This window comes from Clavelina lepadiformis, chromosome 3, assembly GCF_947623445.1.
Source record: "Clavelina lepadiformis chromosome 3, kaClaLepa1.1, whole genome shotgun sequence".
Classification (NCBI taxonomy): Eukaryota; Metazoa; Chordata; class Ascidiacea; order Aplousobranchia; family Clavelinidae; genus Clavelina; species Clavelina lepadiformis.
The window spans coordinates 6,424,023-6,440,220 of NC_135242.1; the positions used below are offsets into that span (position 1 = coordinate 6,424,023).

The 16,198-nt window shown below is 36.0% G+C and overlaps 3 protein-coding genes across 3 annotated transcripts; 1 reads left to right on the forward strand and 2 right to left on the reverse strand.

Moving 5' to 3' along the window:
• Positions 1-3,452: 3,452 nt before the first annotated feature.
• LOC143449939 (uncharacterized) lies at positions 3,453-6,567 on the forward strand. Its single transcript, XM_076950287.1, has 8 exons — positions 3,453-4,083; positions 4,152-4,323; positions 4,559-4,725; positions 4,847-5,015; positions 5,178-5,408; positions 5,590-5,682; positions 5,955-6,051; positions 6,132-6,567. Exons 1-8 carry the CDS (start codon positions 3,977-3,979, stop codon positions 6,413-6,415), a joined length of 1,320 nt encoding a protein of 439 aa, XP_076806402.1. The 5' UTR covers positions 3,453-3,976; the 3' UTR covers positions 6,416-6,567.
• Positions 6,568-6,761: 194 nt separating this feature from the next.
• LOC143449940 (eukaryotic translation initiation factor 3 subunit I-like) lies at positions 6,762-10,484 on the reverse strand. The gene is made up of 9 exons (XM_076950288.1): positions 10,333-10,484; positions 9,524-9,651; positions 9,172-9,290; positions 8,856-8,996; positions 8,618-8,754; positions 7,853-7,963; positions 7,596-7,685; positions 7,144-7,310; positions 6,762-7,009 (listed from the first exon to the last, which is right to left on the reverse strand). Exons 1-9 carry the CDS (start codon positions 10,333-10,335, stop codon positions 6,928-6,930), a joined length of 978 nt encoding a protein of 325 aa, XP_076806403.1. The 5' UTR covers positions 10,336-10,484; the 3' UTR covers positions 6,762-6,927.
• Positions 10,485-13,768: 3,284 nt separating this feature from the next.
• Positions 13,769-14,939, reverse strand: LOC143450106 (uncharacterized). The gene is made up of 3 exons (XM_076950517.1): positions 14,641-14,939; positions 14,413-14,557; positions 13,769-14,095 (listed from the first exon to the last, which is right to left on the reverse strand). Exons 1-3 carry the CDS (start codon positions 14,890-14,892, stop codon positions 13,815-13,817), a joined length of 678 nt encoding a protein of 225 aa, XP_076806632.1. The 5' UTR covers positions 14,893-14,939; the 3' UTR covers positions 13,769-13,814.
• Positions 14,940-16,198: the final 1,259 nt, after the last annotated feature.

Consider the following 16,198-nt stretch of genomic DNA (forward strand, 5'->3'; position numbering starts at 1 on the left):
AGTGGTATATGGTACCTTAACCTGTAAGGTTTGCCCACTTTCTTACAAAGTCTGTTTACTTGTGTATATCTTAACAGTGAACTTTGATAGACTTCAGCAATAATGACACAGGAATGACTACTGTATAATCTGATTATATTTGAAGCTTCTTTGAACGAATACATCTAGAACATTGTGACAGCAACAGCATAAAGACATGTTGCGGCGTTGAACGTAAAAACCAAAAAGACTGAATGAATCAAAATGCACGCACAGGAGAAGCAGTTGATTACGTCACGCAGTGTTATGATTCACTGATTCCATAGATGAGAATTCTATGTAGTACACAATTTTATATTACATTAATCGATATATTTATCACAAATGAAAGAGTCACTTGCGGAAAACTACAAACAGTAGCGAACCGCAAAACCAGTAGTGTCAATACAAATACGGTAAACAATGCGTGGGTAATGAACAATAATAATGGATATTACTATTCAGCTAGAAGAGCCACAAAAAATATGTCGGCGAGCCGCAGTTTGCCAATCATTGCTATAGGTCTACGTAAGCCTGGCCTTCTACGTACTACCATAGGCCTCCGTAGTTTACTGCGTACGGTACCGTAGGTCTACGTAGCCTACTGCGTACGTGCAGGATATTTTTTTTATTTAATAAAGTACCAAATTTAAAACCAATTAGCCGGTAGCCTACTAGTTGCTGTGATGTTAAGTTTTGCTCTGTAATCAATTCTTTTGAATTAGGCCTACTTCCCATTCATATAAAGAAACGAAAACCCCGTGAAGAAATGAAGACAAAGAAAGAACTACACAAATGTTAAAAAGTTAAATGATAAAACAAATTTTGCTGCCAGCATGGTTCAGACTAAAATTGTCTTGGGCATGAAAGCATTCCGCTGAGTCACTCTATGCGTTTTTCGTCACAATGGGGGGACCAAATTTTTCATGTTAGCGGCGATATATAGACATCATCGATTGATCACCATGCTGTGAAGTCACCGGCCAACTTTGCTAATCTATGATCTTTCAGACACTTCAGTGGGTAGTCAATTTTAGTACAATTGTTTTACTATAGAGTTTAAATCTGAAAAAAACAAATTTAATATAAAACTGTATTTGAAATCCTTATAATTTTCAATGATCGGGTTCACGGAGAAGAATAGGCTATAAGCTGGGAGGGGGGCACCTTGGAATCCTTGAGTTTGGGTAATGCTTCCACCAAAGTATTTCCAAATTTGGTAAATTAGCGAGCAGTAACGCACTAATCGTGGTTACGAAAAGTAAACAGTTTCTACGGTTTTTTGTTGTGATGTGATGGTTAATGAATTGTATTCCGGACTTCGGTTATTAACTTATTATCCAGACGGTCACTCGGTCTCGGCCAGTGCCGAGTTTTATCGCAATTTCAAGGCAGAAAAATATAAATCGACAAATAAAACAGGAAGAAAAGCTTTGTAGAGATTTACAAAAACACAGTTAGAATTTCAGTAGCCTATTAAGTAGATCAACTTAAAGCAGCGAGTTTTTTTAACCCTATCCAAACTGGGCTCGCGACTTTACGATTTTAACTAGGTGTGGCCGTCACTGCACACGCATTTTCAATCGGTAATTACTCGAAAACTATACGTCGTAAACTGATCGGATTTTTACAGGTTAGTAGCAAAAACATCTGGCTTCCTGTATACATCATAATTGTAAAACTAAAGAAAGTGAATTTAGTGTAAATTTAGTATTTGTAAAAGTGATACATTTCTAGAAATTTTTCTTGTTACGCCGCGCCCCCGCTGCGCGGAAAACCAGCTGACCGCGAGAAGAGAACGCAAGAGAATAGTTAGTGGAGTTAGTGGTGCGTAAATGAGTAAACGAAAACGATACGCTTCAAGGCGGAGAGAGAGAAAAATTATGAAAATATCACAATATCTCAAAAATTACAAAATCCAACTTTATAAAACAAACATGGACAGAGAGCTGAACATTTTTTAGGAAAAGTCACCAAATTTCAAGTTTCTACAGCAAACAATGCAACTGTACGCCACGTTTTGCTGTGACTGTGTGCAGGAGAAGCCACACCTAGTGAAAATAGGTTTAAGTTTCCAAACACACGAATCTTCTGCGTTGGTGGCATTGTCAACAATTAAGACTTATGCTTGACTGTATATAGCCTACGTTTAATGATTCCAAATGATGATCGACTCCAACGTTAAGGATCTTAGAATATTTGGTCGCAATTCCATATTTACAACGTTATGAGCATATAACACAGTTATTCGTAACTCATAACTGCACAAATAGCTGATTGCGTTCGACTAAAAGTAAGTTATCAAAATAGGAACAGAAATGGAAAGATCCGTATAGAAATGGTATAGCGATTGAGCTCGCCTACCGCTTAATATCCATAGAGATGCGGCGGACTCACATGTCGGTAGTTATTTATCAATAGTTGAGTATAAACACTAATAAGCTGCGTAAACTTTGCTCTTGTGATTTTATTCTTTTTGTATTTATCGCTAACTGGACGCGAGGAGATTGCAAGTAATATTTATCATTATACGTTGTATGCAAAACCTTTGTCATAAGGAAAAGTAATTTCCATTTATGGAAATGAAAAACCATTATTATAATCCTTACCATAGGTTATATTGGACGTTGGTAGTTTACTATTTTCACGACAAAACAAGAGAAATTCCGCGGACCTTTTATACGACCCCGAACATGATTGACATTTGTGTGAGCTTACATGGAGAAGCGCATGTACCGATGCGCATCGTTTTGGCTGGAGTTTACAAGATCTAACGGTGTCAAGAGCGTGTCAAAACTGAAATGCTCATTTCCAAAATGCGTCTCTCATTTTAACATTTCTTAATTACTGCTACTTCTATTAACTTTGCATGACTCAAAATAAATTTATTGTTCCTTTTAATTTCGAGTTAAAAACTTTCCATGGTATAGCATAGGACTGCAGAAAAATCTAGTTCTTGTAAGATCGGAATTCGGTAACTAGTGAATTGTTGGTTGGCTTAAATTATTGCTTCGTGAGATAGGAGCCCTAAATTAATCTTTGTGTTTGATTTTGCTAGTTTTCCTATGTATGTACAACTTAACTTTTGAGTTTTTTGCATTTGCTGGTCGCTAACACCAATTGTTATTCGATCAGGCCAGCTACATTTTGATGGTGATATTTTGTATACAAAAGGCGTTTGTAAAAGCGGTTACTGTAGTCTGTACGTAATTAAGGTTGTGTACAGTACAGGATTGCTCAGTGAAGGATTTTGCGTGCTAACACCGAACGCTCTCTCGCGGCCAGCAAAACAATGCATTTTAATGGAGTCGGAAATAATGTCATCTGAATAACAATTACGCTGCTTGCTTCGAATTGTTTATGAGTCATCAATTTCCGCAAATCCTGAGATGTAAGATGATAATTTAAGGTTTGGATGCTAGGGTGCGTTGAAACAATGTTATCGCTATAAATGAGGAATATGATATGGAGTTCTTTATATACACGATTAAATGCAATAAAATTGCGAGATGCAGCGTTATGTGGCTATAAACTTAATTTCAATTACTAGATATTATTATGGTTTAATCGTTTTGTTTTGTTGTGTTTTATTGCTTGCAATTTCAGAAACTGAAGGTGCCGCTATTATAGGCAAAATATATATTTCTCTATAAACAACAGTCTGATAAATTTAAGAAAAAAACCTTTGCTGAAATATATTGTTTGTATACATAAACTAGAATAGCTTAATTATATATAAATTAATAACATAAACTTACCATAGTTTAGGCCTACTACTATGTTTCGTGCTTCATAACCGAGCACACCCAAGGTAAAGCTTGATATCAGCTTATGGGCGACTAAACGCTTACAGCTTTAGCAGATGGCCACTGCCATACCACTCAATGTTTTAACATTTTTTGAAGCTTGTGTTGGTATCCTAAAGTATTTAAAAGTAATACAAGCAAGAATATAGGACATGAAGTTAGGTCTAGTTTGCCTTTGGGTCGCAGGTTTGTATGTGTTGCACGTACAGGCGCAAGAAAATGCCACGATTGAGTGCAATCCTGGAAACATCACTATCAAGTATGATTCTATCATTACCAGAATTTTCTTCTAAAAAAGAAAAGAAAATTCAAAAAATCGTTTTTCAGAGTATCGAAGACATACCTGGATTCCCTTTTTGACTACCTGAAAGTAGATCAGGTGTTTCTAATTGATTCCGATGAGCCCGACGTGATGGATCCTAATTGCATGCTGGAAAGCAAAACGGATTACTTCGAAATCGCTATTGGTTTTACCAGCTGTTTTGCGCGGAATGTCACTGTAAGCAATGCTGAAATAGCTATGTGTTTTCATAGCCATAACCTCAAGTAGGACTAAGTAAAAGCCTTGGAGGACAGTAATGTGTGCTTTTTGATTAGGAATGAAGCGCTTTTGAGTAAATCATATAACACGTTTTGAAACTACACCACATATTCTTTGTAACTTATCATAAAGGAAAGATTTACTGAAGCAATCTGTGCAAAAAATTTAAAGAAGTTTTTATATGCACACGCAGACAGAAAACGAAATGCTGGAATTTTCTTATCGTGCCATTCTTATCACCAGCGGAATCAATCCATCAGTGATAGTCTCACGTGACTCCTGTACAGTATTCACTTTCGGATGTTTATATCAAAAGTCGTATAATGTTTCAACGGCTAATTCAGTGATTCCTTGGAAACCGTAAGTAATCTATCAATACGGATATTCGCCTTACAGTAGTTGTTGGAAAAACGAGTTTTAACAAACAATTTACGTGGTCAAACTGACGGCGTAACATTAAATGCCTGTTTGGTCTATGCAGAGAATTCACATTTAACCTGATGCCTTCGGCAAATTTTTCTTTTGATATCACTTTGCGTTTGTCTGGGGAGACCGATTTCGTATCGACAACAAACACCACGGTCTACTCAATTAGTGACCAGATTCGTGCTAATATTTCTGTAGAAAACAACGAACCTTTCATATTAAAGGTAACCCATGGTGAATAGGTTTTGTGTAACATAGGTTTCAAGGTATGGTTATTGCAAAAGATATCTACAGTGAACTTTTTTAAACAATTAGGTTTACGCAGTCTTCGATATGTAGTTACGCAGTGACTAGGTATAACGAAGTTTGTTCCTTTGTTTCAACAGGTACTGACTTGCTCTATAAGGAATCTGTTTAACGGAGTTACTTACAATATCATTCAAAGCAGTTGCCCGACTGATGCATCAACTGTAGTAACGGTTTACTCAGAACCAAACGTCGTCCAACTCGCTTTTAATTCTCCGTTTAACTCTAGTCTCACCAACAGCATGCAAGAATACGAGCTTCGCTGCTTAGTCGACATCTGTGACCCAGTGTTCCAAAATTGTACCGCACAGGTATTTCTTTGCGAATGCCTGATGCTAACTTTGGTTATAGCCTGCCTTAGCTTAAGGACAATGTTTTGGAAACAGAAGCAAACACTATGACGAATGACGTTGTAAAAAATCGTTGAAGAATAATGAAAAATATGTCTATGTTTAAACGTAGTGAACAAGCAACGCTTTAATTTTACTATAGATTTGCAGCAAAAGAAAGCGCCGTAGCGCCAACAAGGGGCCGGGTAAAACTCTGGTACAGATAAGTGATTCGTTTACGATTGCTGAATGCCCGGTAAGTCTTTCTAGGAATCTAGGCCCTAGACTAAAGTGGAAACACAAAAGGCATGCGGATAAATACATGCAGTGAGGTTGCTGTGCTTTCATTACATCAGCAGCTTGTATTGGGCTACTATAAAAAAAGATTAAGTTATACACCGGTAGTTATCCAATTTCATTGATTTTTAAATAAATGCTGGATTTCTTAACGGAATAACTAAATTTGGCCCTTGTTTCCAAGCACAAACTTCCATTTGAATATGGGTAACCATTGTTTTTTTGCTCTAGGAATGTTCCGACGGATGTCACGAAACTGTGAACGACCAGATAAAATGTTGGTGTGATGAAGGATTCAAACTCGACGGAGATGATAAAACTTGTATTGGTAAGAGTACTGGGCACAACGGACTCATTCCACTGGACAAGATTTTGCGCGAAACTTTGTAACTTGTCTGTATTTTCCAGCTCAGGACCCGAGACCAAACTCATCGCCTTCCTCGTCCTCGACAGCGTTAACCAGCACATCTACTACTAGCACAACCAGGTCCACATCGGAAATCAGCCAGCAGCGAGATGATAAGGACAAGATGATGAACATGATTGACAGATGGCGGACGAGTGAGGGGTTGTACTATACCGCCTTTGCTTTGATCATCCTGCTTGTAATCTTGTTAGCTGTTGGATGCTTCTGCAAATACCGCAGCTACCAGAAACCTATCAACGTCGCCGATGTTGAGTTGAAGAATTAAACTGATACGAATCGGACCCCCGATTTTAGAAAACTGACGGACACTTGACATTTCATCGCAACGCATAACTTAGTTGTAACAAAATATTCGAGCATTTTATTAGGTTGTACAGACCAAACGTTTGATATGTAAATAAAGCATGGTATACTCCGGTACCAGACTGCGCCTAGCCATCGAATAACAAAATTAATTTAGTAGCTTAACCGAACCACCGCTTGCTTGAAACACAAAGATGACAACGAAGGTTCGAAAGAGGTCTCAGTAAGACAAAAACTTTAGGAGTTCGAGCATTGGAACTGATTTTCCATGGAAATCGACTTTACACTGTACGTTTTAAAAACTACTATTTTGTTTCTGTTGCTTTATTTAAAATTTCTTTGGCGACTATACCGGCCAGTGCGCGCACAAAACCTGAAGCAAAGTAGGACAATTTTTACACCAAGACTCTTTCCCTTGAAATCAGCGACACACAAGTTTTAGCACTATAAATGCTAAAAGTGGAATGGAAGCGATTAGCATTCAAATTCAAAATCAAGATATGATTGGTCAAATTCATGCATTCGAACGAAGCCGTCTTCACCACCACTTGAATAACTGCGTATAAAAAATCGTTATTGTACTTACTGTTGAAATGTTACTTCCCCCATTAAATAGTTGAAACTGCGACTGTGTTTCAGTTGCCTAAATATGATGGAATAAGAGTAAAAATAAACATAATTGGCAAGTACCTTTTTCCATTTGGATGAAACGCAAGGCTGTTAATAGGTCCAAAATGACCCTTTACTCTTCCAAATTCTTCTTCAAATACCAGATGGAAAAACTTTGCATCAAATTTTCCGACTTTGGTGCTGGTTGTAGTTACTTCCATGGCTTCTTGTCCACCGCCAAGGACAACCTGCATGTAAAACGTTTAATTGACATAAACGGGGAAAGTGACCCTCCTTCATTCATCTAAATGGTTTATGAAACTATAATAAGTTAATAACACAACGTCTAATTGCTGGGATGGATGAGAACAAACAAAACATGACTGTTTGTGAAAAACTAGGCAATATAAAACCAGAGGCAGTTCCGTTGACCTAAAGATTTGTTTATGAGACAACTTGAGTTGATTCAACTACTACCATTTACAATTCTTACGAGAAAACCCGAAGCATTAAGCTAACATTTCAAAGCTTACATGATCGCGGATGGGAGATATAGCAGCCGAGTTGACAGGACGATCAGTTTTATACGTTTTCAAATGTTCCAGGGTTGGAGCATCATACAGCTAAAGCAAAAAATATATACTGATAGTGATAAGATTTCCAAAACTTATATATCAGATAGACATTTACAGAAATCTTAAAACAAAACTAGCTTTATCTTCAAGCATTAAGTTAGATTGTAGCCACTGAAAAACTTTTTTAAATGAAAGATATGTAACTTAATAGTTACCTTCGCTGTTTTGTCCTTGCTTGCTGTTACCAGCATCATTTGATCAGAGCTTAACTGCATGTCTTTTATTAACATTGTATGCTCCTTGACACTGTGCAATAACTGGCCAGTCTGTAAAATGTTGGTTATTAATAAAAGTGGTAGCTGGTTAGTGGATATTATTAAAAAAAATAACAAATTACTCGCCAAAACAATCAATACTGTCTTGTGAGAGCTGGTGAACATGTCAGTTACAATTAAAATACCAAAATGGAAATCATCATAACAAAATAAACTGTAAAATAACAGAAAACACCAGGACCGAAATATAAGAAACTAAAAAATTTCCAAAAAAAGTTTACCAAAATAGACACATTATAAAATGATTTTTTATGCACTGCAAATGGTCTTCGTTTAGAGCCATTGTGATATCAAATCATACTGAATTGTCGATCACCACAATGCCTAAGGAAAACCATAGTCAACAAGTCAGTTTCATTTTAGTATCTTCCTAATTGATATTTTCTGGTAAACCATCTTCTACATGGCTCAGTAAAAGCATACAACACGTCTTAGGAAACAGAGATTGGAATTTTAACATAAAGAGCAAGACTTATACAAACAATCGTTTATAGAAAGCAAAGCACAATATCGGTTAAAAAAAATGACAGTAATTTTTTTAAGTATATTTATTTTATGTAATAAATAATTTCTTGGGTTACGAAATTTTTGCCAAAAAATATGATTATAACACATGCAAGATTACTTAAGAGAGAAGGAACTTACTTTTAAATCCCAGTGACTGATGGTTCCATCATCATGGCCAGTTATAAGGTATTCGTTAAGCGCACCCCACAAGGAACACATTGGTTTCGACATTTCCTTTGTGTCAACAACAAAACTCAGTGCTGGTTCAGCATCAGCTAAAGAAGAAAAGAAGATTAAGAAAAACAAAGATTTCAAGACAACAGATAGAAGAAATCAATTCCCAACCTGTAACAACAACAATATGGTTTTGAAGTACCTGGCTCTCTGATGTCAAAAACACAAATTCTGGGTTCGTGTTTCATCTGTCTGTCAGTTGTGTAGTTAAATAAATTGCCACAAAAACTGAAATTACAACTTCTCACAGAAGATTTTGTTTCGTACACATTGATAACAGCTCCTGTGAAAAATCATTAGGCTATTGTAAATAAAACCAAAAGCAAACATCTGATCTAGAAAAACGAGTGTTATTTTCTGGAAATAATTGCTTAACATCAAGTTCTGGGAAGTGTCTGTGTGATGACAAATATTTTTTGAAAGAATTATAATGTAAAAAAAATGATCGCAAACTTCACCTGTCTCACAGTCCCAAAGCCTTGAGCTTAAATCTGCTGCGCCTGTTAAAAGCTTTGTTGAATCCCAGTTTACATCGACTGACCACACTGTTCCTCTGTGCCCATCGTATGTGCCTAACCTGAACATTAAAGACAACAAAAGCAAAAAAGATATTATTGAAAGACTAAGGAGCCTATCTTTCAAACGAAGTTGGCCAATTTAAAAAGTTTGCAAATAAACACATTCCATCATGGTCCACTAAAAAAAATTATAACAATATGTCATATATTTAATAACATGAAATAAATATATATATAACCCGGTAAAATTTTTGGGGGCTCAATATTTAAACATAAACATTACATAGTATACCTTTCTCCATTTATTGTATACCAAACATTAGGAGTGGAATCTTTGGCAACTGAAAACAATAGGTCTCCCTCTCGGTTATATTTTATTTGAGTGATTGACCTTTCATGACCTTGTAACATTAACGGTTTCTGAAAGATGTAGGCACATTAAGTTATCTTACACTGTGTTAATGGTATATATTAAGCATGTTTAAGCAAATTCACGTGCAACTTCAAATACAATACAATGCCCATGGATCATGTCAATGATTTCATCCATATCATTGCTTATATTTAACTGCGTTAGTGCAGAAAAATTTCATGACTCATAACCAAATGATTAATTATACTGATAAACATCTGATATCACGATTATAAGGAATTTGGACTATTGCCTTTAGTTTAACATTTTGCACATTATGTACCGTTTTAGCTGTAACATGTAGCTCATCTTTTACTATTAGAACAACCAAGCTCATTAGGACAATTTGCAAAATTTTACAAACTGTTCAATTTTATCTAAAATAACACTTTCAAAGACTGATTCAAAATGATACATTATGCTAAACATATTCATAAATTATAAGTACCGGTACATAAATGTCACAATCCTGTTTCACCTATTATTTTTATTTACAACAAAAATGATAATGGAGTAGAACAATTGATATGACCATGGATATTATAACCACCTGTTTTATATGATCATTTTGATGTGGTTAAAGTACTATAACAGTTTCGGTTATTGTGACCACAATGATCCGATCCCAAGGTGGTCACAATAAGTGGAGTCTATTTTAATGCATGAAATTGAAAAACTGGCTGACATACCATGTTAAATAATTTGATAAATGCACCAGTGTCCTTTCTTGAAGCTGCTCAAGTATATATCATCAATGCATCAACAAATGTTAGCTCTTGTCACAAATAAATTACCAACTAACTGCCTAAAAACAGGCTTCTGTTACATGCAGTTAATGCCATACAAACTTTTACAGTCTTACGCACTTTTTGGTCGCATGCTTCGCTGACCACGTATTGTGACATCAAATCGAACAAGAAGGGGTTTATACAAATCAAATTATAATCAAATAGTTTTCAGTTTGTCACAAAATAAGGCAAGTGAGTTGCACGCACATGATTCTTACACACAGTGGAAAGTGTGGCAGCCGCATGCAAGAGATTTATCAACAAGCACGCTAAATTTTTTCATCTTCTTGCCGATTCATTATAAGCAAACATTGAAAAACGAGTGGTTTGAACGTCAATTTATAAAAAATAAAACAAAGAATTGAGGTTTCAGTCCATAACCGGTGGGCGGTGAACTGGTGAAGTGTAGCCTAGAATAGACACTTACGATACCGGTATTTTTCCGGCGGCTGTTTACCAAAGCAGAAAAATACGTAATAGAAATACGGTAAACAACAATTAGGTTAGTCTCTTATATAGTTATACCGTATTACAACAGAAATTGACTCTATCCTACCGTTCTACCACTTTATCAGAGTAGAAGGTACTACTGTAGTACCATATCAAATGCATCTGTTTGTTAAAACATGTGCTGATGACCTGCATCCGGCTAACAGAGACTTTCTGGCAGACAATGTCTGCTAGCTTTATAAATATCAACCTGGCAGAATTAAGTGTGCTACGCTTTTTACACAACGCCAACTACTGTACTGTAACTGAGTTTGACCAAAGATTATTAAGTCACGTACTTAGTAATCTTTGGTCTATTTCTGTTTGTAAGTTCAGTATGCTACTTGTGTATAGAGCTTATTGTGTACTGAATCAATGAATTTATTACGTCACTAAGGGAGGTCGATATTTCTCACGACACCGGATTTACAATGTAGTAAAAGTAGCATTTGTTACGGACCCCGCGTTAAAGCCATAATGATTTTTAGGAAAATCATTTCTCGAACAGTTTTCAGTTATTTTTATTATCAAATGTTGAAAACACTATTGGTTTTATAGGGTCAGTTAAAATTTGAAAAGGATGACCTAATTGGCATGCCGATTACTTTAGCTTAGCTTATACGTTCAGCCAAAAGCAGTTTCGCCCATGGTGCTTGATTGTGGCTCGTGAAGGAAAGAGGAAGTATCGTGAAGGGTGAGGGCCTGAGCCTGGAGCGAACGATTAAAATTCTATTCTGCTAACCTATTTATTTGTTATGAAAGACTTTTATACTCTTTAGTTAGGACTAAGAATTAAAACGACTTTCTTTGTCCAATTGCTGTGTGACATTATAGCCATTAACTGGCGAAGGACTGCCATACTCGCTAGCGGCTAGCCCAGGGATGGGCAAACTTTTTGTACTGCCGGCCGCATTAGAAAAAATATTGCAGCCGGCGGGCCGCACACTCTCATTACAAAGTAGGAAAATTTACCCGGTGTGTAAATAAACGCATATTCATATTAAACACAATTTTTGCATTTCACACTCAGTTACGTTTAAAGCTACGCAATCTTCATCCCAAAGGCCTACGGTAGCCGCTACCGTATTTGTATTTTATGATCAAACAATTGAATCAAACAATGCGTGAGAAGTGTACGGCTAGTTGCTGAAAGCATGTTGCAATACATGCGCGACTGACGTGTGTGTGTTTACGCACTGAAAGTGAAGAGAAAAACACACTCGTAAAGTGTAATAATTTGTCATGTAACCTGTTTAATTAAAACAATAAGTGATGAGTAGGAGTTTCTGCAAGTGCCGGCGGGCCGCATAAAATGGGGCCGCATAAAATGGGACCGCGGGCCGTAGTTTGCCCACCCCTGGCTAGCCTATTTGGAAAATCACAACTGCGATTTGAAATGTAGACAAAACTACTGAGTTTATTTTTATGTATTGCTATAAATTTTGTTTTATAATCAAAGTAGGTTAAAGTAGAGCTCAAGGTTTATTATGGACAGAAAATGTTGTAAGGTTAAGATAATAACCACAGCAGGATTTCCATGGATGACAAAAAAGTTTACCATAAATTTCACAGTTTTCACATTTGCACAGTTTCTTGTTAACCTTGTTTAAATTTTATAACATAGTAACCTAAATCTACCTTCTAATCTAAATCTAACTCCAATTAAATGCTAAATAGCTTAAATAAACTTTTTGCATACACATTCTCCTAACCTAACCCCCAATGTTTAACAACTGGCTGCGCGACTGACATACGGTGAAATAGTCACTTGGTAAAATTCGTACCACTATATTTGAATATTAGATGATAATAGTCCAAATCCTAAAAAAAATTGACCTTAAATCTAAGCGTAAATTGTCTGTAAACATATTGGTGAAACAATTCGCACTAATATGCAATAAACTGTTATTGGTAAAGTTGTATCGTAAAATTCGCCTCCTATTATGACGAGGGGTGATGATTATGATGTCACAAGGTTAAAGCAATATGCCTGATGACTGGGACTTGAGTTAGGTATGGTAGGCTAGCTAACGGGTTTTAGATGGAAATGAGATACGTTTCAATAGGTATAAATATATAAGTGTAGGTGTAGCTGATGATTACTTTCAGCATAAAAGTGTCACAGACTACAGTGCATAAACTCGTAAAGCATTCTTGTTTTTACCGCAGTTACCGGTGTAGTGCCAAAGCCTGTCTCCCCCATTGTGACGTCATCAATTCATATGCAATTACGGTTTAGACCCAGCAGAAAAGTAGCAGGAACCTGACTCACGGCTAGGGCGCTGGAGGCATTGACAGTGAGGGAAACAAGTCCTAGTGGTCCTGAGTCCTGACTGCGCAGCTCCAAGTGAAATTGATTAATTTAATTACATTCCCAAGTCAAGTCGAGTCAGCAGCGTTTACCAAGTCTTATTCTAAGCATTCTTTTTATTATTTTCTAGTTCAATTAGAAACCGTTATACTTATCAAACTGAAAATAAGATACATTGTGTTCTTGTATAGTCATAAAACCACCATATCAAACTGGTAAAACAAGAGTTAAACATACTGAACAATTATAGAGTAACTTATTATCAAAGTTAAAAATAACTGGTCTTAATAGCTGCGGGAAATTTGTTTAGATTAATAAAATGATTACTCAGATTGAATGATTGAAAATAGACTTTTTTAAAACTTTCTTTAAAATAATTTTCCAAACTCATATAGCAATATATCTGTACGTTATGTATTCTCCGAATTCTGTATGCTTGTGAAGCACAATCCAGTATTTACCTATAGTGAAAGCAAAAAGATTATAGGCTAAGCTCTCACATATGTTTTAGAGATTAGACTTATAGCAGTACAGAAGTTCACTCCTACATTTTACTCATATGCTCTTCGTTAGCAATTAAATTTCAAACGAAACTAAATCGACCCTGGAAAAAACTTGTGAAAAACTTGGCAGCGTTCCATAGACAACCACTTCTGTAGGTCTTATAACTTGTGTAGATTCCCACGCCAATCAAAATGGAAATAACAATTTTCAATTCCAGTTCTATTCTGTTCATGGCTGGATGAACATCCTTCAAATCTTCAATGAAAACTGCTCCTATATTGCGATGTGGAAAAGGCTCGCTTGGAACTTCTTTGCCTAGGAAAGCACACAACGGTTCCCATCCTTCCGTCGTAAAGTTACCTGCGCACAATACATATTGTTTTGATGATACTTCATCCTGACCATACTTTCATTGTAATGATAAGAAAAATCAAACGGGCTGAGCATGTCAATTCCCAAATTTACTCTCACTAAACATGAAACATAAAATAAAAATTGAAATCCATGAGATGCTAGAAACCTAACACTCAAAACACTTATAAGCTGAACATAGTAACTATCACATTTGATTTGATTTCCAAAGCTCAAGTTGAGCGAAAATGTAATTTCCAGTACGGGTAAAACATCAGGGAAAAAGCATTAGCAGATGAATTTTTATTCATCACCAGTTTTTTCACCTGTGGCCCGATAAAATTTGAAATACTTTCCGCCAGTTGGAGTAAGGATTTGTGTCATCGGATAATTGTAGTAAGTCCTGAACTTGTCTCCGTGTCCAATGTAGCTTTGATACCATTCATTCTCGTCACGGACTGACAAAATAATCTAAAACAGAAGCACAGTATAAATTGTTGAATCAATTTTAAATTAACTCAACAAAGTTCATTTGAAGTATTTAACTGAATCACTTTTGCATCTGGAAATGCCTTGTGAATTTCCTCCCAGAAAATGTAAATCGGTGCGCCAGTTAATGCATCCACATCTTTATACATCCTCTGAAAATCCTCCACATTTGGTCCTTTCTGCATAATCCTTATCCAGTCATCGTAGTGATACCAAAAGTGATCCATAAAATCATAAACTTGGTAACCAAGTTGTCGCAGAGCAGCTGCAATAGACTTGGTGCCAGTTTTTGAATATCCAGCCAATATTACTTTCATGGTTATGCACTGTATATGTGGAACTGAACTAAGAATAGTACGTATAGATTTAGTCTACATCGTGTAATATTAGAAAACGAGATATTATATTTTGGCAAGGTTTCAACAAACTAAAAGCGTTTAAATAGTTTGATGTGCAATCGAAATGCTTACCCTTTTGTTTTTTCTGTCTAAATTCATCTATACAGTACAAGACACAGACTGCGATTAGTATGACATGTTGTACTGTATGACTAAAACATGTCCAGTCGCTCTCTAACAAAATACTTTAGCATATCATGGGAAACGGGCGTATTATATCGGCAAAAGCTGTTGCTTATAAAACGTAACTTTTGCTTATAATAAGAAAAAATATAGTTTGAAATGCCACTTTTTCGGCTTCGTATCTGACGTTTTGCAACAATTCACGTTGTTTCATAGAGCTTTGAAGAGCACTCTAACCTCGTTCACTTAACTGTATACTCAAGTTCTTGTAAATGTTCAGTCGATGACAAATACGTAGCTAATATTATTAATTAATTTGACGTGATCGGGTCAGAAACAAATGTGGTGATCTTTTTCACCACCAGTGTGGATAAGATGTAATATTAGTGAGGAAACCAAGTCACTTTATTTTAGTTCATTCCAACTGTGCTATATTGCCAAATATTTTGTAGTTAAGAATATTTTTGATTTCATTAAATATATATGATTTTCGTACCCGGCCTGACTAACAAATTCTAAACCACGGAATCAGTTTTCGGAAACAAACCTCTGTCACCAGTAAAAAAGTATTAACACTATGTTAACACATGTAACTTCTCTTTATTCATGATATAGAGTTTATCATGGGAATTTACGCGATTTTGAACTAAATTTAGAAAAAAAAAAATTTGGCTGAAATGTCTTTGCAGAGCGGCTAAGGACCTATAGGCTCTACTGGCAGTACCCCATTGCATGTAGTTTTTCTTTTTAGAATTGGAAAAAGTTGGTTCGATTGGTTGTAAATGGGTAAGTCATCATACATGAGCAGAACAGATAAAGTCATTCCCATGCTGTTGAAATAATGTAACGGTATAATTCGTGTCGTATTTAGGATTGCATTGAGGCGAATATTAGAAACTAGATTTAAAATTCTCGTGATCTTTCACCAGCCCAAAATGCCCAAAACGGAAAAACTTTGGGTTTTCAGTCAAAAAAGTAATACTTTAAAAGCCCTTGAAATGGAATGTATATTTTCATACTTCTACGCACAATACAGCTGCCAATTGATATGGTGTACACTTTAGAAACACCGCGTGTGCAACAGTTTTTGTAATGCCGTATA

Coding starts and splice junctions, on each gene's coding strand:
- LOC143449939 (XM_076950287.1), top strand. CDS start 3,977: ATGAAGTTAGGTCTAGTTTGCCTTTGGGTCGCAGGTTTGTATGTGTTG. Junction 4,324..4,558: donor GTTTTGCGCGGAATGTCACT/GTAAGCAATGCT, acceptor ATGCACACGCAG/ACAGAAAACGAAATGCTGGA. Junction 5,409..5,589: donor TCCAAAATTGTACCGCACAG/GTATTTCTTTGC, acceptor ATTTTACTATAG/ATTTGCAGCAAAAGAAAGCG.
- LOC143449940 (XM_076950288.1), bottom strand. Junction 7,964..8,617: donor TCAGTCACTGGGATTTAAAA/GTAAGTTCCTTC, acceptor AACATTTTACAG/ACTGGCCAGTTATTGCACAG. Junction 7,686..7,852: donor GCAAGGACAAAACAGCGAAG/GTAACTATTAAG, acceptor TTTTTGCTTTAG/CTGTATGATGCTCCAACCCT.
- LOC143450106 (XM_076950517.1), bottom strand. CDS start 14,892: ATGAAAGTAATATTGGCTGGATATTCAAAAACTGGCACCAAGTCTATT. Junction 14,558..14,640: donor AGGCATTTCCAGATGCAAAA/GTGATTCAGTTA, acceptor CTTCTGTTTTAG/ATTATTTTGTCAGTCCGTGA. Junction 14,096..14,412: donor CAAATTTTATCGGGCCACAG/GTGAAAAAACTG, acceptor TATTGTGCGCAG/GTAACTTTACGACGGAAGGA.